Source organism: Rhineura floridana, chromosome 15, assembly GCF_030035675.1.
Source record: "Rhineura floridana isolate rRhiFlo1 chromosome 15, rRhiFlo1.hap2, whole genome shotgun sequence".
NCBI lineage: Eukaryota > Metazoa > Chordata > Lepidosauria > Squamata > Rhineuridae > Rhineura > Rhineura floridana.
In genome coordinates, this window is record NC_084494.1 from 35,500,573 (window position 1) to 35,527,130 (window position 26,558).

Here is a 26,558-nt window from a genome sequence, read left to right on the forward strand (position 1 = left end):
GTCCCTGTCTAATGTATCCCACTCACTCGTCCATCTTGCAGAGAAGTTTCCCCTGATTCTGCCCTACCCTGTCAGATCTCAGGCCAACAAGTTGAAACCTAACCAACTGGCTCTCTGCCTGAGGCCAACAGCCGGGTCAGGGTTCTTGGGGTTCATCATCTGGCATCTTACATCTTTCTTTATCTACCTGCATTTAAGCTCCAAAGGATTTCAATAAGCCGAGTTAGGCAAGAAGCGAGACAGCCTGTGCTGCCGAGTATTGAAAAGTTTTAATTGTAGTAAATAAATATGAATGTTTTTATTTATTTACACATATCATAGGAATGTATTCGTTTAGATATTTATATAGTTTGTATAGTCATAATATTAATAGTAGCAGAAGAACCATCCACATGCATGGCACTTTACAAAGAACGAGAAGGCAGGTCTCTGCCTGCAGTGGCTTACAATCTAGAAAAATGGGGCTGGGGGGTGGGGTTCAGGCAGGGATAACCAGGAAAAATTAAGTGGTTTCTGCAGTTACCTGTTGTTAGGCTTACAATGCAATCCTAACCACATCTGCTCAAAAGTAAGTCCCACTGAGTTCAGTGGGGCCTAGTCCCAGGTCAGTGGGTTCAGACTGCACCCTTAGTTGCAGTAGAGGAAGGGGATTTGGGTGTGTGGCTGCATCTGTGGTGGCTGCACGCGACCTTCAAGATCAGAGGCAGAGAGCTTCTGAATTTCACTTGCTGGAAATCAAACTGAGAGCTGGTTGCCCTCAGAAAACCCCTGTGAGGCACTGCTATTGTTCCCATTTCACAGATGAGAGGACAGAGGTTGTGATTTTCTCAAGGTTGCAGAGGAGTTCATCTCAGGCTGCCTGTGGACTGTGCTGGCTCTTAGTTATCATTTGTTGTTGCTGCTATTATTGTTATTATTTATTCAATGTATTTGTCACTTGATACCCAAAGGTTTCCAAGTGTCTTACACAATGTTAAAACAAATAAAACACGCCATAAAAACATAACAATGAACAACAACAAAACAACAGCAATAGCACCCCCACGCAGGCGCAGGAAGGTTTGGCAGTATATTAAAACAAAACATCATCTCAATCTATCAAATGCCTGGGACAAAACGTACATATTTACCTGGTGCCGAAAAGATGACAATGAAGGCATCAGGCAGACCTTACTGGGGAGCATATTCCACAGACAGGGAGACACAACTGAAAAGCCCCTCTCCCTTGTCACCACCCTCTGAGCCTCCCTCAGAGCACGGACCTGGAGAAGGGCCTCAGAGAAAGATCTAAGGGTCCCGGGTAGGTTCATATTAGGAGAGGAGTTATTGTGCATATAAGAGAATATTTTCTTCTCCCCCACCAGGAAGTTGGGGGCACCAACAGGTAGCAATTTAGGGGGAACCGGGCTCTCAGCTTTTCTTGGGCTGGTTGATTTTCTGCCGGGTTTTCAAGCTTGAGAAATCTCACAAAACAGATTTGCAAGTTGGGATCTGGATTGTTAGTTCCATACAGGCCCAGCCTGAGCTCTGTTTCAACAGATCTGGCCCGAGTTCAGATCCAAATTTCTGTGTGGTCATAGGGGGATCCCTGGGGCTGTGCCCCATTTTCCGCCTGCTGTACCTGTGAGCAAGGCCAGGCTTTGCAAAAGGGTAGCTGTGGGGGCGATCGTCACCTATGATTCTCCCTTTCCCTCTCCCTTTTGCCAAAACTTGGATGTTTGGGTGGGCAGAAGGAATTTGTGAGGAATGCAGCCAATCCTTCTGAGTAGTCTTCCCAGCTTTGGAAGTGTGATGGTGGGGGGTAGGGGGAGTGATGTCCAAGGGCTATAGCTCTGGGGCTGGCAGCCAGGGAAACTCTTGGATTGCCTCTCTATAGTTCTTCCACCTTGTGGTTGGCTCCCAAGTTGCAGATTAATTGTTGCTTGCGGTAATTACATGAAGGAGGACATTTTGGGGTGTGTGTGTGTTGGGACCCTGGGAGTCCCGATTCTGTTCCCTGATCCTTTGCCTCATTCAAGTGCCTCAGTTTCCATCTCTCTGAAATGGGTGCAGCTGTCTGCCCCAGATCCCTACTTTCTAGGCTCTCATCCCAAATTTCCTGATATGCAGAGACAGCCCTGAAGTGAGGCAGTTACCTCAGGTGGCAAAATGCTGGCAGTGAGAGGTAACAGAGGCAGCCCCTGCTGTGGGAGCACTGAGCTGTGAATGTGACCCAACATGTTGCTCTCTCCCCCACGCCTGAGCTACCCTCCTGCCCCAGATGTTGTGGAGGACGCTATCGCTGAGTGAAGATTCACTGCTTGCCCAGTCGGCTTCTGTAAAGGGAATGTGAGTTGTAGCGGCAGCCAGTGGCTCCGTGTCAGTGGGGCAGTGGAATCCGCTCTGGGTTTTAGTCCAAACTTTCAAGGAGCTGAGCATCTTGGAGAGCTCCTTGGAAGTTCGGACTAAACCTGGGAGCGGATTCCACTGGCCCACTGACACGGAGCCGCCACTGGGGGAGGGGGCGCCATCTTGCCATTCACCTCAGGCAGCAAAACGTCTTGGGCCGGACCTGCTGGGGTAGCAGCTGGAAAGAGAGTCTTCTCCCGACGCTCTTCCCAGGAAATGGGGCGTGCCAGTACCAGCATGAGAACGCCCGCAGTCGTTTCTTGTAACGAAATGCCTTCTTATTTCCAGTGCTCGTATTCGCTGGTTCTGGAAGCCTGGGACGCTCCCAATGCCACTGATGTCACCAGCCAAGGTACGGAGCTCCTCTCTCCCCTCCTGGGGAAATCCTGGGCAGGGGCAAGGTTAGGATTGTTGTGGTAAGGTCCCTGGGTGTGTAAGGCAGGGACAGGGTACCTCAGGAATGCGGCCCTCCAGCCCTCTCTGTCTGGCCCTCAGGATTTTGCCCAAGCCACACCCCCTTTCCTGAGGCCACACCCCTTACTGGCTCTGCTTCACACCCTCCTTTTTCCCTGGCTGGGCTGTGTCTTTGAACTCTGATCGTGCCTGTTGTTTCCCTGGATGATGGATAGAGAGGAATGTGTGGGAGGGTGTGTAGAAACTACTCTACTGTACAGAGGTAAAATTTACATCCATTGCTCTGCTGACTTTAGCTTTTGGCCCCACCCACTATTGGCATGCAGCCCTCTGAGGGCTGCCCGGAAGGGAATGCTGTGCAAGGTAAAGATCAGCAGCTGGAGGCCCTTGAGCCAAACCTGCCTTCCCTGAGTGCAAGGAGGTGTGTCGATGGGTGGCGTTTGTGGCTGCAGAGCCGGGCTGCAAGCTGTTAAGGTGGAGCTTGGGATGGAGTGACATCATGGCCTCCCTGCCCCGCCCTCCTTCCTGCAAGTGAACACTAGTTGCCAACCGAAGCTGCATTGATTAATAAGAGAGAAGCAGCTCCGGTGTCAGTGGGGCAGTGAATCTGCTCCGGGTTTTAGCCTGAACTTTCAAGGAAGTGTCCAAGCTGCTTCAGCACCTTGGAAGTTTGGACTAAAAGCCGGAGCGGATTCCACTGCCCCGCTGACTGAGTCATCAGCTGCCACAGGAGAGAAGGAGTCTTTACCACCGAGCTGCATTTGGGACAGAGCTCTGGGTTTGAAAAGGCAACCCTGCAAATTATTACTTGCCTGCTGGGCCATGGTGTGTAAGAAATGGACTCTCCATGTTTAGAGCCAGTCTATCTCTGAATGCCAGTTGCCGGGTTTGCGGGGGACAGCCATGAAGGAGGCCCGTTGCCTTCATACCTAACTTGCTTGTGGGCTTCCCAGAGCCATCTGGCGAGATAATGGCCTAGACAAACTTTCTTTGGTCTGATCCAGCAGGACTCTCAGGAACAGAGAAAGCTGCCTTGTACCAAGTCAAACCATTGGTCCATCCAGCTCAGTCTTGTCAACACTGGCTGGCAGCAGCTGTCCAGCATTTCAGGGAGAAGTCTTTCCCAGCCTGCCTGGAGATGCCGCCGGGGATTGAACCTGGGACCTTCTACGTGAAAGGCAGATGCTCCATCACTGAGCTACGGCCCTTCCCCAAAGTTAACTTCTTAACTGCTTCTAGGCAAGGAAAGCTTTTGTTAAACTGGACAATGAGAATAGATTTGTGAGTGGTGAGGGGTTTTTTTGTGTGTGTTTGGCATGCTGCCAGTGACTTGCAGTGGAATCCATGGGCAGGCAGCCAAATAGATCTTCCTGTGGACTAGAAACGTGTGGGCTCATTTGCAGTGCCATCCAGACACGGGGCTGTAGCGCAGCGGGAGGGCACATGCCTTGAAAAAGGTCCCAGTTTCAATCCCTGTCAAGTCCAGGCAGGGTTAGGAAAGAGTTCTTCCTGAAACCCTGGAGGGCCGCTGCCTGTCAGTGTAGATGATTCTGAGCTAGATGGACCAAGAAGCGGATTTAGGATAAGCCATCTTCCTAAATTCCTATGCATCCAAGTAGTCTTGGGTCCTCCGCTGCCATCATAACTGCTTCTATCCTTGGAAATGATCCAGGTGGGTTGTGTACATGCCATACATTTAAAGCACATGGCTTCCCCCCAAAGAATCCTGGGAGCTGCAGTTTACCCTCACAGAGCTACAATTCCCAGCACCCTTAACAAGCGGCAGTTCCCGGGACCCTTGGGAGGAGACCATGTGCTTTCAATGTGCTTTGAAGGTACGCAGCCGTAATGTGATGATGAGTCACAGCGCCCTCCCCCACTTCTTGCCTTCCGTTTGCAGGTGGAGGGCAGCTGATGGAGAGGGTGATCCGTTCGGGAATGCTGAACCCAGGTGAAGACTGGCAGAGCTTGTGGCATCATGGGCGCAGCACCTCGCTGGACTACCAGGTGCGTGTCCGCTGCCAGGAGCACTACTACGGCCCGGCGTGCAACCTCCTGTGCCGCCCCCGTGACGATTTCTTTGGGCACCATGGCTGCGACGCTGCGGGCAACAAGGTCTGTCTGGACGGCTGGACGGGAGACGAGTGTACACGGGGTATGTCCCAGGATGTCTGGCTGGCGCAGGGAGGAGAAGGAGCAGAATGGGGCCAGGGAGGGGAAGAGAACCTTTTTAGGCCTGTGGTCAAATTTGGATTTTTGGGCAAGTGCTATGAGCGCCACCCCCTATGGTCACTTCTCTTCTTCACCCTCCCCTGGACCCAGTGCACCTCCCAACAGTGCGACAGAAAGAGCAAGAGTATATGCTCGCATAATTCACTTTTCCAAGGGTTCTGGGTTATAGTCAGATAATCTGCACCTTGAAAACCAGAGAGCTGAAAGAGGAAGTGGGAAAGAGCTGCATTCTTGCAACTTGCTCCTTTAGCTCTGTGCACTTTTCAAAGGAGGAAAAGGTAATCACCCTCACCATCTCATGACCAAAGGGGCAGTGAGGAAAGAGCTCAGAAGTTTTATAGGCATCTGGGGGGAGACCTCAAGGACCCCACTGCACCCACAAGCATACCATGTTGGTGACTTCTGCATAGGGCCCTCGGGATATGCCCAGGAATCCTTTTCTTTCTCTGCCTGCCTGCAGTCATTGCAAGAGAGGGAGGAAGTTTGATTTCATATCAGCAGCACCCTAGATTGAATTCTGAATCGCTGAGATTTCAGTAGTCCACATATACTCATATTTCTTTTGCAGCAATTTGCCGCCAGGGATGTCACAAAACGCACGGGTTTTGCGAGGAGCCTGGCGAATGCAGGTGAGTGGGGCTGGGAATCCTAAAGAAATGACTGGGTGGGTGGTTAAGGTCTGTGGGCAGATAGCACCTGCACCCGGGATGGACAAATCGGTCCGTTTCAGTTCTCCAAGCTTTTAATTTTTCCAGTCTTAAGTCATCCGCATTCCTGCAACAATTCGTAATTTAAAAAAAATTCTCATGAAAATTTGTCAGCATTTTAGTGCGAATTTCTTCTAATAAACATATTTTGTATTAGTTTTGACTAATATATACATGTTTTGCAAGCAATTTCCCCTAATACAATGCATATTTTCACTAATATATGTATTTTTGTACACATTACTTGCCCAGAGAGCCAAACTGCAAAATTCTGAGAAATGCAAATTTTGAAGGATGGTTGTTTCAGTTTGCCTATTGTTTCAAAAAGTGCAAATTTGGTAGGTTCACCTTTAAAGATGAACTGATTTAAATTTCTTGCCCCATCTTTGCCTGGCACCTCTGTTCCGCAAGACTAGCAGTAATATTTTTATTTATTTATTATGAGTATAAAGTCTAATAAAAATACTTCATTGCAGATCATATCAGCTGCAAACTAAAAACTACAATTCAGTTGGGAAAGGACTGAATAAAAAGAGGTTTTCAAGGGCCAAGCACAGAATAGGAGGCGCCTTCTAATTGCCAAAGGGACAGAGTTCCATAATGCTGGTGCAACTATGTTGGAGGCCCTGTTATCTGTAACCTCATGGCTCTGCCAGCAAGGCTTCATCAGCTGAGCTCAGGGACCAGGTGGGGATATAGGGGGCAAGGTAGTTACTAAGATAATCTGGTCTTGAGTCTTTTATAAACTTAGACTTTAAACTTGGCCCAGTAGCATATAGGCAGCCAGTGCAGTTATTTCAATGAAGGTGTCTTCTGGTGACAGTAAGTGGTCCTACAGAGCAATCTAGCAGCTGCATTTTGCACTGTAATGGGTTTTTATTATTTTTAAAATTGATACCCCACCTAATTTTCAAAGAAATGCAAAGCCGCTTATGATCCAAAACACAAAAGAATAAAGAAATATGTAACATTCTCCATTAAAATCACAAATATTGAGGTAGTAGGAACTTTATAATTACATTTATATCCATCCTTGTTTGTTTATTACATGAATATCCTTCTTTCCTCCAAAGAGCATGTGGCACTACACAGAATTCTTCACACACAGACATACACTCTCACTCTTTTATCCTCACAGCAATCCTGCGGGGTAGGTGTAGGTTAGGCTGAGAGAAAATGACTGGTCCAAGGTCAACCAACAAGCTTCACAGCTGAGCAGGGATTTGAAAACTGGTCTCCCTAGCCCTAGGAGTGTGGAACCTTTGGCCCTCCCAGATGTTGCTGGACTGCAACTCCCATCAGCCCCAGCAAACATGGCCAGTGGCTAGGGATGATGGGAGTTGTAGTTCAGCAACATCTGGAGGGCCAAAGGCCCCCCACACCTGCCCTAGTCCAACTCTCCAATCACTGCCGCACACTGGCTGTCTGCAGCAGAACCAAACTTGAAATGGCGACGTGCTGGGTTTTATTGTTCCACGGCTTCCCACTTCCATCAATGACAGACTATTCTGTGGAAAAACCCCAGAGGGCCAATTTCTGTTCCTGTTATTCCTGCTCTGAATAGACCCATTGAAATCAATGGGCATGACTAACAGGGCCATTAATTGCAACAGGTCTACTCTGAGTAAAACATCGTTGGCTATTCCCCTGGGGTAAACGTATTACAGGAATTTAGTTATTTCTCGTTCCTTCCCTGCTTTCCAAATTCTCTCCCCCTCCCCATGAGAAGGCAACGTCTGGGCCAGTCCCAACAAGTTGGAAGCCCAACAGCTTGTCACAGTTGCCGAGGTGATGCCCTTGGGCAGGAAAGAGCCAGTTGAACCCAGCTGGGTGTAGAGGGAAATGCTGGATCCCAGCCAGGAAAATGAAGTCACCCTTGAATTCCAGGGCTGATAAGGATGGGGTGCGGTGCAGAGAAGAGGTTACGGGGGCCGCCCAGCCACTGATGTCGGAGGCTTGGCAGGGTTCGGAGACCTGACTGGCTGCCCACCACCACACACTCTGATGGGGATGGGACTCAGGAGTCCTGCTGTTAACAAGTCATGGGGAATGAGCCAAGCCAAGGCTGCAGTAGCTAGGATAGCTAAATGGGATTTCCGTGGCCTGTTTGGCTATGGGAACCGAGGACGCTGCCCTGCTGATGAGTCAGACCGGTGGTCCGTCTGGCTTGTGACTGACTGGCAGTGGCTTTCTGGGGTCCAGGCAGGGGTCCTTCTGGAGATTTGTTCCGGGGCGCCTTTTGCTTGCAAGGCAACACTCTACTGCTGAGGTGGAGCTCTTCCCCTAACTACCATGGAACACAGGAAGTTGCCGTATACGGAGTCAGGTCATCGGCCAATCCAGCTCAGTCTTGTCTACACTGACTGGCAGCGGCTCTCCGGGTTTCAGACAGGAGACATTCCCAGCTCTACCTGGAGATGCCGGGGATTGAACCGGGGACCTTTTGCATGCAAAGCAGATGTGGTTCCGCAGAGCCACAGCTCTATCCTGGTCTAATAACGAGATTAGACTGGCATTAAGAATGTCAAAGAGTCCAGCCTGGGTCAGAAGCCCAAAAGTAGGCCTTGAAGGGGATACCTCACTCCTGCTGCTGCACCTTCCCAGCAGCTGGAATTGTATTGCTTGTGCAGGAGGCGGCAACCTGCCATCTTCCCAGGAGCCACTTGATATCTAATGATAGCGAACAAACAATTTTCCAAAAGATATAGTAGATTTATTATTATTATTATTATTATCAACTCATTTTAGTGTTAATATTTTTAGTATTCTTAGTATTTTAATATTTTAGTATTTTGTATTTAATGTTGTAAAGATAGTTATATGTTTATCTTTTTCTAATTACTTTTTGACTTGTATTTAATGAGTTTAATTATGTTAATCTTAGTTTTTGCTGTATGTTTAAATTGTTGATTTGATGACTAGGTGGTTTTAAATTGAATGTAAAGTGTTTTTACTTGATGTACACCGCCCAGAGAGCTTTGCTATGGGCGGTATAAAAATTGAATTAAATAAATAAATAAATAAATTTGAAATGTGGTGTTGGAGGAGAGCTTTGCATGTACCATGGACCGCTAAAAAGACAAACAATTGGGTGTTAGAACAAATTAAACCAGAACTATCGCTAGAGGCCAAAATGATGAAACTGGACACATAATGAGAAGAGATGATTCATTAGAAAAGGCAATAATGCTGGGAAAAGCAGAAGGGAGTAGAAAAAGAGGAAGGCCAAACAAGAGATGGATTGATTCCATAAAGGAAGCCACAGACCTGAACTTTCAAGATCTGAACAGGGTGGTTCATGACAGATGCTCTTGGAGGTCACTGATTCATAGGGTCGCCATAAGTCGTAATCGACTTGAAGGCACATAAAAACAACAAATGATGATGATGATGATGTAGAGGTATTGGCGTACATGGCACATGACAGAGTTCAGGAGCACAGATCCCCGTCCTGAAGAGCTTACAGTCTAAAATTTGACAATAAATAAAGGGAGTGGGCAATGAAGGCAGTGGTAAATGGGAGGGAGCAACATGCCAGTGTCCATTCAGTTGCCAGTGCTTTGGCTGAGTCACTAATAAGGCAGGGTTAGCCAGCGTGGTGCCCTCCAAACAGTGGTGGTTTTTGGACTACAACTCCCATCACCCCATCCCGTTGGTCACGCTGGCTGGGGCTGATGGGAGTTTGAGTCCAGCAACATCAGGAAGGCACCGCCTTGGCTACCTCTGCAGTAAGGCATGGGAATTGGGGGATTGTGCCAAAAGGCTTTGTGGAAAAACCAGATTTTGAGTAGGGGCTTGGAGGAAGAGAAGGACGGCATCATTCGGAGAAGCAGTTCCAGGCATAAAGAGGGCAGCCAGGGAGAAAGGTTCACGCCACTTCAGGGAGGAGGTATTTTTAAAGATGCTATTAGATGAGACTCATACACACTAAATGATGAAGGCCTGTCTTAGAAGTGGGGCTCCTCAGGCCCAGAGGCTGAATGTGGCCCTCCAGGCCTTTCATCTGGCCCCCAGGACTCTCCCTAGCCCACGCCCCTCACTGGCCCTGTTTTGCATCCTTTTTGAATGTTTTTACCTTACTGGAATGTGCCCTTGTACTCCCATCATGCGTTGTGCCTTTCTGGATGGGAGGATAGAGAGCGGTGGGTGAGTGTGTGTAGAATGTAGCCTAGCATACAAAGGTAAAAATTGCATTTGTTCTTCTGCCCGCTTTTACCTCTGGCCCTGCCCGCTACTGGCATGTGCCCCTTGGCAGGTTGCCCAGAAGATAATGTGGCCTTTGGGCTGAAAAAGGTTCCCCACCCGTGGCCATTCCAGTGGCCACCCAGTGAGATCATCTCTCAGCTCCAGCTGGAAAATGATCCAGCTGGTTGCTCACACCACTATGTTGCTCCAGCTGTGCGCTTACCTCTTTTTCCTTCTCTTCCCAGGTGCCACTATGGGTGGAGGGGTCCCCTCTGCGACGAATGTCTCCTCTTCCCAGGCTGCGTTCACGGTAGCTGCACTGAGCCATGGAAGTGCGATTGCGAGACCAATTGGGGTGGCCTTCTGTGTGACAAGGGTGAGTCCCCACTTCAAGCGTTTCCGGAGAAGGCACCTTGGCCAGTCTGGAACATCTCCCAGGCTGCTGCTCTGTGGTAAAAAGCTTTTCATGGAGAGGGTGGAGTGGGGCTTGTCAGCTTTCCCTTGGCTGTTGAGAGCGAGAGGACGGTGCCAGCTCCTGTCTCGGCGATGATGGGCCTTGCTTAAGCCAGCTCTGGGGCAGCAAGGCCACATCTGGGAACAATGGAAAAATGGAAATGGACTGCCTTCAAGTCGATCCCGACTTATGGCGACCCCATGAATATGGTTTTCATGGTAAGCAGTATTCAGAGGGGGTTTCCCATTGCCTCCCTCTGAGGCTGAGAGGCAGTGACGGGCCCAAGGTCACCCAGTGAGCTTCGTGGCTGTGTGGGGATTTGAACCCTGGTCTCCCAGGTTGTAGTCCAGCACCTTAACCACTACACCACACTGGCTTTTTTTAATTGTGCATTCATGGCGATTTGTGCTCATGATGGTATTGGGCTGGTTATACCCCATCCCACTTTCAATACTTGTTTGTGCTTCCATATGTTTCCTGCTAAAATCCTGTAACTTTTCATACCGCAAATGTTCCGGTGTGAGGTTTTTTTTTGCTCCCTCTTTTGTTGCACAAAAAGGCAAGGGTGCCCTTCCGGATGGCAATGATGCAGTAACATTGGGGAGGCTTTCCAGAACAACTAATAAAGTGGAACGACGTGTGGACAGTCTGGTACAAAGCCATTCCTAATGCACTATGATTGTGTCAAGAACACGCTGTAGAATACAGCCAGAAAGAACACCCATCCGGCAGGGCCCGGTGTCTTCTATCCCTATTTCATGGCTGCCTCAATCTCCTGTCCCCTTGCTAATTCAGTATCGACTCTAGGTGTGCCCCATGGGAGCTGAGAAGGGCAGGAAGGCAAACACCTCCTCTGTTAGTTGTTTTTAGGAATCTTTTGTTCCTGGAGTTTTATCCAACTATATTCTAAGAGTAAGCTCATTGAAATTAATTAATTTATTTGTTATTTATTTATTGTATTTGTATATCGCCCCATAGCCGAAGCTCTCTGGGTGGTTAATTGGTCCAAGTTAGTCATGCTCATCAATTTCAATAGGTCTATCCTGAGTAGGGTCACATCCATACCAGACATTTATTCCACTTTAAACAGTCACGGCTTCCCCCAAAGAACTCTGGGGTTCCCTCGGAAGAGGGACTGTTAATCCACTCTGGGAATTGTAGCTCTGTGATTCTCAGCACCCTTCACAAACTACCCTTCCCAGGATTCTTTGGGGGAAACCATGACTGTTTCAAGTGGAATAATAGTGGAATAAATGTTTGGACTAGCATTGGCTACAATCCCCTGGTGTTTTTAGAATTGGTTTTATGTCTTACTGGCAGTTTTTTTCATAATTTGTTTTACTTTGTGCTTGTAAATGGGTTCCTACATTTTGCTTCAATGGCCTAGGGGTGGTAACCGGAGTGGTAACTGGAGAAAATAAATAAATAAATAAATTGGAAATGCTTATTTAAATCAAAGCACAGAAATGACAGAAGCACATAAACTCAGTGGTGACTAAAATATAAGAATGTATGAACGAAATATAAGAGTGCATTATGTAGATGGAAAATGTTAGATTAGCAAATAAAAATAGACAGCTACCAATTAAGGACCTTTGAAATAAATAAAAATAAGTGATTGGGAGACAGCTGTAGAACAGCTTTAGGAAACAACAGACAGAGTCAGGGTTAGGCGCTGGCCATGCTGTTGGGAGAACAGGGAGGTCCCCTCAACTGGACAGCTTGGCCCAGGGAGGAGTCTTTGTTGGGGTCATGGTGCAGGGATGGTGTTGGGGCCATGGAGATCTACTGGAGGCAAGGAATCATCTTCTCTTTCCTTCCTTCCCAGATCTGAACTACTGTGGATCGCACCGTCCATGCAAAAATGGGGGCACGTGTGCCAACAATGAGCCGAATGAGTATGAATGTCTTTGTCCTGATGGATTCCATGGCCGGAACTGTGAGACTGGTGAGCCGCAACATGGGAGAAGCCTGTCCTGAACCCTTGTGTTGCATGGTCTGAGCAGTAGCCCCTCCCAGAATCCTTTGCAATGCTGCGCAGAATTCTGGGGGAGCAACGTGTGGAGAACTGTTTTGGTGTAGTACAAGGGGAGCCAATGTGGTGCCATCCAACTATTTTGGACTCCAACTCCCATCAGCCTCAGCTAGCCTGGCCAGTGGTCAGGGATGATGGGAGCTGTAGTCCATAACATCTTCAGGTCACCACCACATTGGCTGCCCCTAGTGCAGTAGACTGAGTGTCAGAGTTGGACAGGGGATCATATCCCCACTCAGCCAGCAAGCTCTCTGGACCAGTCAGAGTTTCAGTCTCACAGGGCTGTTGTGAAGCTTAAAAATGAAGTACCTCCTCACATGTATGCCATCTTGAGCTCCATGGAGGTTGTTTGAGATAGAAATTTGGTAAATAAAATATAATATTGCAAGGGATTTGGAGGCCCAACTGTTAGATCACTGGCTGCTTTGTTGGGGCTCCTAAAAGTAAAGCTGATCTGAGCTGCTGCTGGGGTCACTCGCGTATCCAGGCTGCTCTTGGCTCCTGGAAGAAGAGTAATTTTTATCAGTGGAAGTCAGGAAGTGCCCACATTTCCTATCTGTGCTTTGTCTGCAAACCTTTGTTTTTTCAGTGGGACAAACTCCCTCCTTTTTCTCCGTGCTCCAGAACTGTTTTTTCAGCTGTGTGCTGCGGGTGACTGGAAATGAATCAGAATTTGGTTTGTTGCAGAGAATTAGGTGGAACGGTAGTGCGAGGGAGGAACATGACTCCAAGCCTTTGCTGCAGGAGGAGACCCAGGGGTCATAAATGGAGGAGGGCAGGCACCAGTCTGTTTTCAGTGCAGGCTGGGAAGCAGAGTGAGCAGTTAGAGCAGCCTTTCCCAACCTTTCGGTCCCCAGATGTTGCTGGACTCCAGTTCCAATCATTTCTGACCATTGGCCATGCTGGCTCTGGCTGATGGGAGTTGTAGTTCCGCAACATCTGGAGACTCAAAGGTTGGGAAAGGCTGAGTTAGAGGGTAGCTCTCTGTGTTAGGACCACTGGGTCCCCCCCCCCCCGGTTCTGTGATTTGGTAGTTAAAGTGGGAGCTTGGAGAAACTGGGAGGCCAGCAAAGTGTGTATTTGAAAGACAGTGGCATCTTGGATTTCATCTTCAGAGCTCCTCACTGGTCACCTCCAGTGAGTTAAGAATCACCTCCAGGCAAGCAAATAAACTTTTTGAGAGTGGGTTCCTTTTTCTGTGATGCCAACCACAAATTAAATTGTTTTTTTTAAAAAGTGTTTTTAAATTTGTATATTTGTATATTTGTTTTTAATGTTTTTAATTGTTGTAAACCACCCAGAGAGCTTTGGCTATGGGGCGGTATACAAATGTAATAAATAATAATAATAATAACAACCAATGGCTAAAGTAGGCATGCAGGGATGGCCAGCTATCAGATCTTTCAATGGACTAGTCATGTTTTGCAGGCTGATTTGCAAAACAGTCTTGACAACTTGGTGCTTTCTCCTTTTGATGTTTCACAATTCCAGCTCTCCTTCCGTTACCTGTTGCCGAATTAACTTGCACTTCCGACCTTTGTGCCAATGGTGGAACGTGCCTCAACAGCTCATCTGGATCCCGGTGTGTCTGTCCCCCAGGATGGAGCGGGGAGTTGTGTCAGCATGGTAAGGGCATTCCAGCATGGAGGTAGTGGGCGGGGTCTGGGTCGAGAGATGTGTAATAATGTGAGAAGAGCTCAAAGTTTGCATGCACATTTTACAAATCTAATATTTCAGATCTTGAGGGCATTTTTTTTTAAAGGGAAGGTGGTTGAAGTTCTGGAACAAATGTGTGTGTTGAGTATTCTCATTTGTAAATGTTGGAAAGAAATGTTAAATTTTTCAAAAGTGGAAATGTGCAAATTTCTGTTTTGGTGAGTGTGCATGTGTGTATTTTGTAGAGGACGGTGTTGGGACTTGTAGGGCAAAGCATATACATAGTATGTGAGGGTTCAATTTTGCAAATTTTAAAACTGAATGGAAAATGTTTATAACATTTTAATCTTTCAAACTTCAACACTTCCAACTAGTGGGATGACTTTCCCTTTTTGGAGGACTGATGAGTTTTAGGACATGCAGGAGTGCTTAAAATGAGACAAAGTCCAGAGACAGGCACCAGAAATTCTACGCTTCAGCAAAGAAAAAGGCTACTGCAAAGGTTTCAGGTGTCAGACTGTTTTGGATTTCAGTGTACTGATTTCAGATCCAGAGAATCTACTAAGTTTTTGATTTGGCTGTCAAAGGTTTCCACAGGCGAGAAAGAAAGCAACCTGGAATAAGGGATCTTTAGAGACAGCTCAAGTCTTTCTGGGGATCCTTTTAAAAGCCACAGTAAATGCTACAATGGTATTCATTCATTCCAGTAGAAGAGTCATGTTGGGCAATTGTAGCAAAACCAATGAATCAACAAAGAGCGAACCAATATAAAGCAGCCTTTGCCAACCTGGTGCCCTCCAGCTATTTCGGACGACAGCTCCCAGCCAGTATAGCTGAGGGGAGTTGTAGTCCAGAACAGCTGGAGGGCACCAGGTTGGCAAAGGCTGTTATAGACTTATTGTGGTCATACATTTATTTATTGTTTCATTAAATGCTTATGTTAAATGCTTTCTATGTAGTTTCAAGTTTTTCCTCTGTCACCTCTAAGAATCAGAAGCTTTAAAAAGTGATGATATCTGTGTTTTTCTGAGCTGATGAGATTCTGCATTTGTTGTTCTTTGATGTAATTTCTAGCAGAATTGCAGTTCTGGACTCTGCTGGGTGCTGTGTTAATTCACTGAAGGAGTTCACCTTTGGCATTAGATATGGCACGGGTCACTGTCATTAGAAGGCTTTAAATTTGTACCTGTTTTAAGGCACTTAGAAGCTATGCCTAAACCTAACACATTCTGATTTTGCTTCTGCCTAGAGGTGACTGCCTGCCTGTCAGAGCCTTGCAGTCATGGAGGCAGTTGCAGAGATCTCCCCGACGGCTTCAAGTGCTTCTGCCCTCCTCAATGGACGGGGAAGACCTGCCAGATTGGTGAGACTTTTTGCCCTTCATTGCATGACATTTTGTGGTTGTAAGCCACTCTGCCTCCCTGGATCAAACTAACCCTTCCTATCCCCTGGCCCTGTGTGAACTCTTCCCACCAAATCAATGTCCCACTTTCACTGCAGCTCTTCTGTTTCTCAGCATTGTGAGGCTGATGCTGGCACTTCCTCCTCAGAAGTTAGAATGCCTGTGCTCATTCTGCTACTTCATGGCAGAACTGCCAGTTGTAGGAGGTAAACAGCTTTTCGTGTTAGTTTCAAGTTTTTCTCGATAACCATGAGGCCAAAAGCTTGAAAAGCAGTATCATCTGTGTGTGTGAGTGGGCACTTTTTTCCTGAGCCAGCTGGGTTTGCATTTGGAGTCCTTAGCCATGACTTCTGCCAAAATTATGGAGGTTCTGATCTCTGCCAGATGCCCTATTAATTCACTGATTGAATTAACTGTTCCCATAAGATGCAGCAATGGCTGCTGTTCTTGGGCAGCTTTACAAATAGGATTGGACATATTCATGGCAAAAGGATGCATTTGAGTGTTAGCCAGATAGTAAAACTGCATCTCCGTCTACAGAAGTGGTATACCAAGATGCTGGGGACAAGTAGTGAGAGATGTCCCTTAGGTCTTCATGCCTTGCTGATGGGCTTTTCAGGGGGATTGAGAAGAGGCTCTTTTGGGAGTTCCATCACCTTCAGAAGCTTGGGGTGGCGGCGGCCCGGAAGAGGGCATTCTTTCTGGCAGCCCCTAAGTTGTGGACCTACCTCCGGCAACTTCACTGTACAGTTTTTGGCAAATGCTGAAGACGCACCTCTTTACCCTGGCCTTTGGCACCTGAGACGTATATTTTTAGGATCCACCCTATTTTTTGTGATGTTGTGATTTTAGCTTGTTTTAATTGTTTTTAATGAGGTATTTTAAAACTGTTGTTACCCACCCTGGGACCTCTGGATGAATGGCAGGTAAAATGATGATGATAAGGCTGACCACTGTTGGAAGCCACGTGCTGGTCTAGCTCTGATTTGGCTGGGCTCTTCTTGTGTTCCTGTTTCCAGATGTCAACGAATGCCAGAAGAACCCTTGTCTCCATGCCCGCGGCTGTAAAAACCTCATTGGGGGCTATTTCTGTGACTGTCTGGATGGATGGACTGGACCAAACTGCAAAATCAGTAAGAGGGGGACCCCCAATGGGGTGTGGTATGCATTCAAGAGCTTGGGGTAAAATAAGCGTTCATTTGGTTAGTGCACTGGAAGCTGTACTCATGGGAAGGGCCGACACCCAATGATGTGCCTGTGCTGGAATGGCTTTTTAAGATGTTTTTAAAGTTGTTTTTAAAAGTGTTTTGTTTCAATATGTTTTAAAGTCTTTTGTTTTTAAGATGTTTTAGAGTGCTTTTAGAGTTTTTGTTTGCCGCCCTGGGCTCCTTCTGGGAGGAAGGGCGGGATATAAATTTAGTAAATAAAATTAATGAAGTGCACGTTTTGCATGCAGAAAACCCAAAGTTTAATCTCTGACAGCTCCAGGCTTTTCTTTAGCAAGGCTTGGGGTGGGTGAGCTGTGTCTGACATCCTAGAGAGCCGTTCATCCAATCAGATGAGAGAATACAGCCCTAGATGTTAAGCTTGGTAGCAAGCAGCTGTTATCTCCGTATCTGTAAGCGTCGGACTCTCTAATGGAGAGGTCTGGTGGTCCTAAGGAGGCCGGTGGGCCAGAGGTTTCCCACAGCTACTTTAGAGTCAGGCAGCTCAGCTGAGAAGCTTCTTCACAATATTGTTGGCCTGATAACTGATGTCTCCCACTGGAACTGGTTGGAGCTTTCATAGATCACGTTCTTTCTTTTGCACCCCTCTTCTCTCTCCCGGATAGGAGAAAACTCGTGCCAAAGACAATGTCGTAATGGAGGGACCTGCCAGGTACGTGTGCGCATGAGAGTCTCTTAAAAATCAAGAACTAGAGGCTGTTTTCTTAGGGTTGTTATCCAGAGAAATTCACCCCACTCTGTGCTGCCAAAGACGTCCCACACTGTTTTCCTTCCTGCAGCTTTGTTGAGTTTCTTGGGTCACTCACTGCTACTGGCCGAAAGGCGGGGTAGAAATGAACAACAACAGCAACAGCAACAATAATAATAATACCATTTTTCAAACTGCAGCGTGGAGATCCAGCCCATAAAACCGACCCTGTGTCCTGAACTGTGCCATCCTCCACCAGCTTGGGAAGGGCTGTTGCTTAGTGGTAAAGCCTCTGCTTTGCCTGCAGAAGGCCCCAGATTCATAAACCCATAGAACAGTAGAGTTGGAAGGGGCCTGTAAGGTCATCCAGTCCAACCCCCTGCCCAGTGCAGAACAACTTAAACCATCCTCGACAGGTGGCTTCCCAGCTGCCTCTTGAAGGCCTCCAGTGTTGGAGAGCCCACCACCTCCCTAGGTCATGGGTTCCATTGTCGTACTGCTCTAACAGTTAGGAAGGTTTTCCTGATGTTCAGACGCAATCTGGCTTCCTGCAACTTGAGCCCATTATTCCGTGTCCTGCACTCAGTTGCCACGTAGGGCTGGGAAAGTCCCCTGTATGAAACTTTGGACAGCCACTGCCGGTCTGTGCGGATGATACTTAGCTAGGTGGACCAATGGGCTGACTCGGTATAAGGTCGCTTCCTCTGCGCCACCTTCGTGTGCCATAGGTGCCTTTCATACACAACTGTTCATCTCACAACGACTCCCCAGTGCCTGGTCCCATCTCTCTCTCCTCCTCCACCTCTGTTTGGAACAGGTGAAAGATGGTAGGCATAGCTGCACCTGCCGGGCAGGCTATACAGGCGCAGAGTGCGAGACGGAGCTGATGGAGCTGAGTGCCTGCGATGGCGCCCCCTGCCTGCATGGTGGGCAATGCCAGGAGATGGAAAATGGGACGTTCCTTTGCAGTTGCCCTCCTGGTCTTAGCGGCAGCCGCTGTGAGGTAACTGTCTGTCATGCATGTGGGGCTTCTGTGGGGCAGAGACTCAGCAAGGTCAAAGCACCACCACCTGAAAAGGGGCGGTGCTGTGCAAATCTTTCTTTTTCTCTGACCAACATTTGGAGAAATCTCAAAAAGCTGAGCACGGTTCCTTGGAGGAGGTGTGTGTATGTATGCCTTCATCAGTGCTGTGCCTAGGCCTTTGGCCAGCAGAAGCTGGATAAATTATGCCAAATGCAGGCAGATGTGCTCCCTTTGCATAACCCATGCATCACAGGATTTTGCCAATGCAAGATATGCTTACCCCTGACCTTTTATGGGGGGACAATAGAAAGGGAAGAGCCCTGGAACTCCAAGCTTTCCATAGATTGTCATCGTAGGACAATGTCCATAGAACCACCCCTGGCAATCTGGAATGCTTCTGCCCTGTTTGGTTGAAATCCTCCCTCTGCCCCGGCCCACAACACTGCCCCCCTTTCCAATTTGTCTCCTCCATTTCCTCCGGTAGATCTTTGTGGATCCTTGCTCCTCGAACCCTTGTCCTGACAATGCCGCCTGCCTGGGCAGAGAAGGCAGCTACGCCTGCTCTTGCCCCGAAGGTGCCCTTTGCCAGCCACTGCAAGAGGCCTGCCTGGATGGCTTGTGCCAAGGTAGGTGCCCGAAGCCAGCATAGAGCCTGCAGCGAGTCCTGAGCTGAGATGACGGGGGTGGGGATGGTATCAGTGTGCTACAGGAGAGGTCAACAACAGCCGCCTGTTATGCTGAGTTGGACTGAGTATATTGCCTGCTGCAAAGGAGAGGACGGAACCTTCTTCAGTCAGCGAGCCACATTCCACGTTCGTAGTCTGGGGGTCCATCTTTGTTGCTAGAGGCCCAGGTGACCTCAACGGATAAGAGTGCCTTTTGCCAGCTTTGGCTGGCAAGACAGCTGCGGCCGTTTCTGCACCAGGATAGCCTGACCACTGTTATCCATACACTGGCAACCTCCAGGCTGGATTACTGTAATGCATTGTATGTGGGGCTGACCTTGACGTTGGTCTGGAAACTGGTGAAAAATGCAGTGGTGCAACTGCTCACTGGGGCAGGGTATTGCCAATATGTTACCCCACTGCTGAAAGAATTGCACTGGCTGCCCATTAGCTTCCAGGCCAAGTTCAAGGTTCTAGTTTTGGTGTTCAAAGTCCTATAGAGTGTGGGACCAGGATACCTGAAAATCATCTTACCCCTTATATACCCAGTTGATCACTGCACTCTGCAGGTGAAGGCCTCCTGCAGATACCATCTTATCAAGAAGTCTGTTCCACACAACATAGGAAGCAGACCTTTAGTGTTGTGGCACCAACACTTTGGAATTCCCTCCCCTTAAATATTAAACAGGCGCCATCTCTGTTATCTTTTTGGCACCTACTGAAGACCTTCCTCTTTCAACAAGCCTTTTAAGTAGAGACCTTATCCCAGTCTGCGTGTGTGCTGGAATTGTTTTTTAAGATGTTTTTAAAGTTGTTTTTTAAAGATGTTTTGTTTTAATATGTTTTTTGTTTTTAAGATGTTTTAAAGTGCTTTTAGTATTTTTGTTTGCCGCCCTGGGCTCCTTCTGGGAGGAAGGGCGGGATATAAAATATAAATAAATACTTCTGGGCAATCTTTCAGGGGCCACATGCCATTGGTGGGTGGAGCCAAAGGCAAAAGCGGTCAGAGCAACGAATGTAAATTCTGCCTTGGAACAGTAGGCGAGTTTCTACACACACTCACTGCCACCTGCTCTATCCTGCAACCAGCCAAGCAAGAGGAATTGAGAGAGGTCGCAGACACATCCCAGCCAGGCAAAAACGTTCCAAGAGGCTGCATGAGGGCTTTGGCCTGGGGAGAGTCCTGGGAGCCAGGCATTTGGCCCCCAGGCTTGAGGTTCCTAACCTTGGGTCTACCGTGACTGGCAGCAGCTAGCCAGGAACTCGGGCAGAAAACTATTTCCCAGCTCTGTTTCTTGAGGTCCTCTCACTCTGGGACGGGGAACCTGTAGCCCTGTCGGATGCCAGCTACCATCAGCCCAGCATGGCCAATGGTCAGGGATTATGGGAGTTGTAGTCCAGAAGCCATCTGGAGGGCCTCAGCTTCCCCACCCATTCCTGCTTTAACACGAGATGCCAAGGATAGAACCTGAGCCCTTCTGTGTGAAAAACAGATGCCCTGCTACAGAGCTGTGGGACCGTTTGGGGAAACCTTCCCCAACCTGCCACCCTTCAGACATTTTGGACTACAACTCCCATCACCCATGCTGGCTGGGGCTGATGGAAGGTGTAGTCCTAAAGCTCTGGAGGGCGCCAGGCTGAGAAGGGCTCGTTTGGGAACTAGGCCTCACTTATACTTTTCTCCCCTTTAGGGGCCACCAGCGCGACCCTCCTCTACAAGGTGCTGCCGCTGGCTGTGCTGCTTGTCCTGGCGGTCCCCATCTTGGCCCTCCTGGCACTATGGATCCACCGAAAATCCCGGGAGACCCCACCAGGGCCTCCAGAACCCGCCGCCAACAACAGCCTGCAGCCCGATGCCGTTCACCTCATCCGCAACATCACCTATGGTGATGCTGAACAGGGGCCGAGGGAGGATGGCACCATGGCCAAAGCGGGGTTGCCCCCTGGCGTGCACCCTCCCTCTGGGCTCCAAAAGACAGACATCTCCAACGAGGAGAGAGCCAAACTGAACCGACTGAACGCTGTCCCGGCCTTACCGAGTCGGCCGTTGCTCTGACCTAGCGAAAGAGGGTGGCAATTCAGCTGTGCGGAAAGAGGACCGAAGGGGACGGGGACCACCGTGGAGGAGTCTCTCAGCACTAGGGCTGAAGAGTCCAGTGGCACTCCAAAAAAAAAAAGAGGGGCTAGAGCCCCAAAGCACCTTATTGACCTGTTCCTGACCAATCTATCCTTTTGGATTAGATGGCTGTCTGTAATTCTACGGTGCTGCTGTAGTTTGTAACTTGGAAGGAGATAGCTGGACGTCAAGATTCCTGTCTGCTCTTTCTCTCTCCCACCCCTCAAAGGGGGTATTCGTCTTAGGACAGTGATGAACAGGATCTGTGAAACATCACATGTGCTGGCAGGCAGAAGTTCAACAGGCTTGGTTGGTGGATGATCCTTGAGGGAGATCAACTGGGAAATTTTAGTTCTGTGGATGTGAGGAAGGGTGCCCCTGTCCTCTAAACCTAGCCTGGCTAAGGTAGTATGGGATGCCAGAAAGCGTTGGCCCCTCTGCCAGACTTTTCTTAGAGTCCTGACTGGCTGGAGGGTGATATAAGGCCTTCTTGCCTCTTTTCTGCTTCCAAAGGGGTGGGGAAAGAATTTGAAAGCAGAGGGGTGATTGGAGGAACTGGGAGCACCCCCTCTGATCTGGCCACTGATTGGCTACGAGGTCTGGAAAGCAGTCCCTATTGTTACGCCTTGGGGCAAATGGGTGTGTGGAAGTCTCTTCAGGCGGAATATCACCTTGTGGCCAAGCATGGCCAACCATGGCTGGATGTAAGGTTCCGGGGAGGTTAGGGGTGTGTGCTAAGAAGAAGCACATTGAAGGCCTTGCAGCAGGATCACCAATCGTATCCGCCACCTTTTGCTACGGGGGCAGAAAAGCTAAGACCTACTTTTCCAAATCAGGCCAAAGGCCATCTGGTCCACTGCTCTGCCTATGAGGGCCAGCCCGGGACAGCTCATGTGGGCGGCATTAAGGCGATGGCTTTCTGCTCCTGTTTGTACCCAGTCCCTAGTACACCCCACTAGGGTGGGGGAAATATGTGACCAGTGGCTGCTAGTAGCTCTATGTCAGTGAGGCAATGGAATCTGCTCTGGGTTTTCGTCGGAACTTTCCAGGACCTGTTCAGCTCTTTGAAAATTCGGACTAAAACCCAGAGTGGATTCCAGAGCCCCACTGACCTGGAGCCACCAGCCGCCACTGCATGTGACCCTTCAGATGTTGCTGAACATCAACTCCCAATCAGCCCCACCAGCAATGGGCAATAGTCAAGGGTGGTGAGCACTGGAGTCCAGCAACATCTGGAGTACCACAGGTAGATTCTCCACCTCTTATTTAGTCTACCGTGTTTCATCACCACTTGATAGACTTTTCATCCTTGAGAATCCTTCTAGCCTAGGAAGCAGGAATTGACCGATCCAAGAGTTCATCCAGCCCCTTGAAATCTGCCCTTGGCTCCCTACCCAACTTCGGAGGCATGGAGAGGAGGGGCCTTGGGGTCTGAGACCTCCACCGTCACTCTCTTATCAAAATGGCATATTCAGTAAAACCTTTAAAAGAAATATCTGATTTTGGGGGATGAAACTAGCTGCCTTATACATTTAAAGCAGTATTACTCCAATGTGAACAGTCATAGCTTCCCCCAAAGAAACCTGGGAACTGTACTTTGTGAAGGGTGCTGAGAGTTCTTAGGAGACTCCCCCTCACAAGGCTATGATTCTCGGAGAAGAGGGATTGGCTGTTAAAGCACTCTGGGGACTGTAACTTTGTGAGGGGAATGTTAGGAGTCTCCTAACAACTCTCAGCACCAGGGCTGGCGCCAGAGGGTGGCCCGGTCAGGCCCTGGCTGAGGGCCCCTGCAGGAGCCCTCCTTAGGGTGGGAGGGTAGCGCTTCCATTCCATGATCTGCAACAGCATCGGCTCCTGATCCTGCCACAGATCGCGGAGAGAGAGCTCCCAGGCACTCCCTCCAATACAGTTAGTGTAGGCTTCAATAAGCACACACACAGCCCACCTACCTCTTGCACACATGCCTACCATCAACCAAGATGGTGGTGGGGGCTTCCCTAAGGGGTTGAAGCCCCCCTGACGCCATCTTGGTTTATGGCAGGCATGCACATGCAGCACATACGTCAACATGCTACAGTTCCCAGGATTCTTTTGGGGAAGCTATGGCTGTTTAAAGTGGTATAACTGTGCTTTAAATGTATAGTGCAGATGGGGCCCTTGACTGAGAATTTCATCCCCACGTTAACTGCAGAGCAGCTTAATGGGATGGTGATGCTGATGCTTGATGGCTTATTCAGGCCACTCCACACAAGGAGACCAGCTGCCCTGTCTTCAGCACAGGTGGTTTCTGCTGCAGAACATGAAGGTGAGGATGCATCAGCCTGCATGGCGAGCATTTAAACCGTGGGCACGCGCACGGTTGATGCTCTGGAGGGGCAAGGCCTTGTCTTTTTTCTCAGTATTCAAGTCTGGTGTTTGCAGCCAAATTGGGAGGGCAAGTTGAGCTCCTTCGCTTCCCCGGATCTGTCCTTATTTTGGCCCAGCTGCTAACCGCCTCTCTGGACGGGTGTGAAACCATCCTGGTTGCCTTAGCCCTGGGAATACATCCCAGATTCCACTCCGTGTATTGAATTGTCGTTTTGAAAGCTTGTAGGATCATGGGAAGCTGCCTTATACCAAGTTAGACCATCGGTCCGTCGAGCTTAGCATAGCATTGTCTACACTGACAGGCAGCATCTCTCCAGGGTTATCAGGCAGGGAGTCTCAAGCCCCAGGCCTATCGGAAGATGCCAGGGATTGAACCTGGGATCTTCTGCATGTGGGGCAGGTGCTCTACCACGGAGCTACAGCCTTTCCCCTATCCAGCTCCAGTTTCTTAGAGCAGCTTTCGCCAACCTGGTGGCTGGGGCTGATGGGAGTTGTAGTCCAAACCATCTGGAGGCCACCAAGTTGGCAACGGCTGGGTTAGAGGGCGAGAAGGACATGGTGAGCTAGGGGCCTGCTTGTTCGGCCTCCGGCAAATCCTCATTGTCACAGGTACTCCTCCTCCGCATCTGGATCGGCAGCAGGGGACCCCCCCCTACCCTTCATAGTGGAGCGGGGCAGCAAGCATCTTTAAGAGCCAGGACCACCAGTTGCGGAGCACAGATCAAGGCCTGTCTCCCACTCTTATTCTGCTGGGCACAGTTTGGATTATCGTTGTTGCTATTAATAACAACACATGACTCTGAATCAAATACAACCTGTACAAATACAAGTACATATTTGAAAGAGGGGGAAGAAGGGTAGGTGAGTAACAGTGTCCCCAACTAGAAGGAGGCTGAATGTATTTACATTGTAATATACTGTAAAGATTTCTTTATCGCTTGTTGTTGTTGATCTTCTGGTACCTTACGACGATGATTCTTTTGTACCGGGGCGAGGTTGATGAACCACGAGTAAATATTTTATTTGCCTCATTTTTTTGACTTGAGGGGAATTTCATTTTGAGGCTCGGTGGCCCATCCCAAGAACAGCTGGGCCTGGGTTCGTACCACAGAGCCAACCACTCAGCCAGAGAGGGCAGCCCCCTCTGTCACCTGCTGCGCCATGGCTGCCCCACCACCCTCAGGCCATCAGCCTGGCAGTGGTGGGGCTGAAGCTGTGCATCTATACTTCACAATGAATCCCACACCCATGGGGATGTTTTCACCCCAAATTGAAAAGTTGGACGTGCGTTCTCTCTCTCTCTCTCTGCCCCTATCTGCGCTATAAAGCAGTATTATACCACTTTAAACAGACATAGCTTCTCCCAAAGAATCCTGGGAGCTATAATTTGTTAAGGGTGCTGACAGTTGGAGGAGACCCCCAATTCCCCTCGCAGAACTAGCGTTTCCAGAATTCCCTGGGAATAGGGATTGATTGTTAAAACCACTTTGACAACTGTAACCCTGTGAGGGGAATAGGGGCTCTTTTAACAGCTCTTAACAAACTACAGTTCCCAGAATTCTTTGGGGGAAGGCATGACTGTTTAAAGTGATATAATATTGATTTAAATGTATAGTGCAAATGAGTCTCTTTCTCTCTCACACACACATGCGCACACACTATAATTATAGCTAAAAGGCCCCGGAAGAAGCCCCTTGCTTTAGAATGTTTATATAACCATCCCTAGCCCTGTCCAAAAGTGAAAGCCAGCCAATATCCAGCTGCTGGATATGTGGGCTAGTGGCGTCACTCAAGGGTTCATATGTGAATCCTCTGGGACTGTGGCGGATGGTGGCTCCATGTCAGTGGGGCAGTGGAATCCGCTCTACCAGCTGCCACTGCTCTGGGGTGAGATGGAGTACCCACAGGAAGGATATTGGGGGGGCACAGATGCAGTGGCCCACTTGGCTTTTGCAATACCCAGTGTTTGTTTAAGAACCATCTTGGGAGCACATATCTAGAACTGGGTACGTGCAAAGGAGATGGTTTGCATACACCCAGATAACTAAATAGCTACCTAGAGACAGTTAAAACATTTCTAAACCACTTAATATTATTTAAAAATCTCTAGGTGGTATATGAAAGAACATAACAAAATAAAACCATTTTATAAAAACAGGAATTTGGAAATGAGGTTCAATCTTATGGGGCAGGCCAAATCTGGCAGCAGGGCAACAGGCGCCATGCAAGCCAGAAAAAAATTAAAACGGGTATTTTTAATGGGTCAGGGAAAGCATGGGCAAAATGATATATTTTTATTTTTTGCACTCTGGATGTGGGCAGGTTGTGTTGATGCATGCCCTCCCTGTGGATCGTGATTATATTTGGCTTTGAGTGACAGTCCCTGAGCACCAGCCTCTGACAAATCCAGGCCGATGGGATCTCCTTTTTCTTTCCCAGCGAGCGAAACCCCTTCAGGGTGCTCCTGTTCTGGATGCGAGGATCAGCTTCCTTGGCACCTGCTCCTCATCCCTCACCTGTTCTGCCACCCTCTCTTTCCACCACTACCTTCCTCACAGTAGCTGGAGGAAGAACTGGTGACCAGCCAAAATGGAGAGCAGCTCTTTTGTGCAGATGGTAGTGATTTGGGAGCAGGCTAGAGCCTGCTCCCGCCTTGCCCTCGGCTCTTGGCTCCTGAGAACATGGCAAGGCTGTTCTGGGCGGAGGTGGCACCTCAACTTGCAACCTGTATGGGCAGGGCAAACTGTTTGCAAACAGTAACACTCAGCCCATTACACGTCAGCTGTCAACCCCAGTGGCTATAGGAGGGCGTGGGATGTGGATGAAGAACCCTGAGAATCCCCGTCTTCTGAATTTCAAATTATCTGGCCACCTGGAGGACGGAAAGGACCAACGATCATGGTGCCATGTTCACAGAAGCAAATTTCTAGGCCTCCTGCTCCACTTCTGTGTCGACTGTTGGGATTTTGGAATGGGTTTTTAGGCGCTTGAACGGAAAT

General features: G+C 48.7%; 1 protein-coding gene across 1 annotated transcript in view; it reads left to right on the forward strand.

The window, feature by feature from the left end:
* LOC133370681 (protein jagged-1b-like) overlaps window positions 1-24,592 on the forward strand; it is a 33,925-nt gene extending 9,333 nt beyond the window's left edge. The window contains exons 3-14 of the mRNA XM_061597325.1: window positions 2,677-2,740; window positions 4,703-4,957; window positions 5,603-5,663; window positions 10,172-10,302; window positions 12,209-12,328; window positions 13,907-14,041; window positions 15,321-15,434; window positions 16,493-16,606; window positions 17,305-17,351; window positions 18,205-18,390; window positions 18,896-19,037; window positions 20,768-24,592. Of these exons, the coding sequence (XP_061453309.1) occupies window positions 2,677-2,740; window positions 4,703-4,957; window positions 5,603-5,663; window positions 10,172-10,302; window positions 12,209-12,328; window positions 13,907-14,041; window positions 15,321-15,434; window positions 16,493-16,606; window positions 17,305-17,351; window positions 18,205-18,390; window positions 18,896-19,037; window positions 20,768-21,132 (1,734 nt within the window). The 3' untranslated portion in view covers window positions 21,133-24,592. The remainder of the gene's footprint in view (window positions 1-2,676; window positions 2,741-4,702; window positions 4,958-5,602; window positions 5,664-10,171; window positions 10,303-12,208; window positions 12,329-13,906; window positions 14,042-15,320; window positions 15,435-16,492; window positions 16,607-17,304; window positions 17,352-18,204; window positions 18,391-18,895; window positions 19,038-20,767) is intronic.
* The last annotated feature ends 1,966 nt before the right edge of the window (window positions 24,593-26,558 follow it).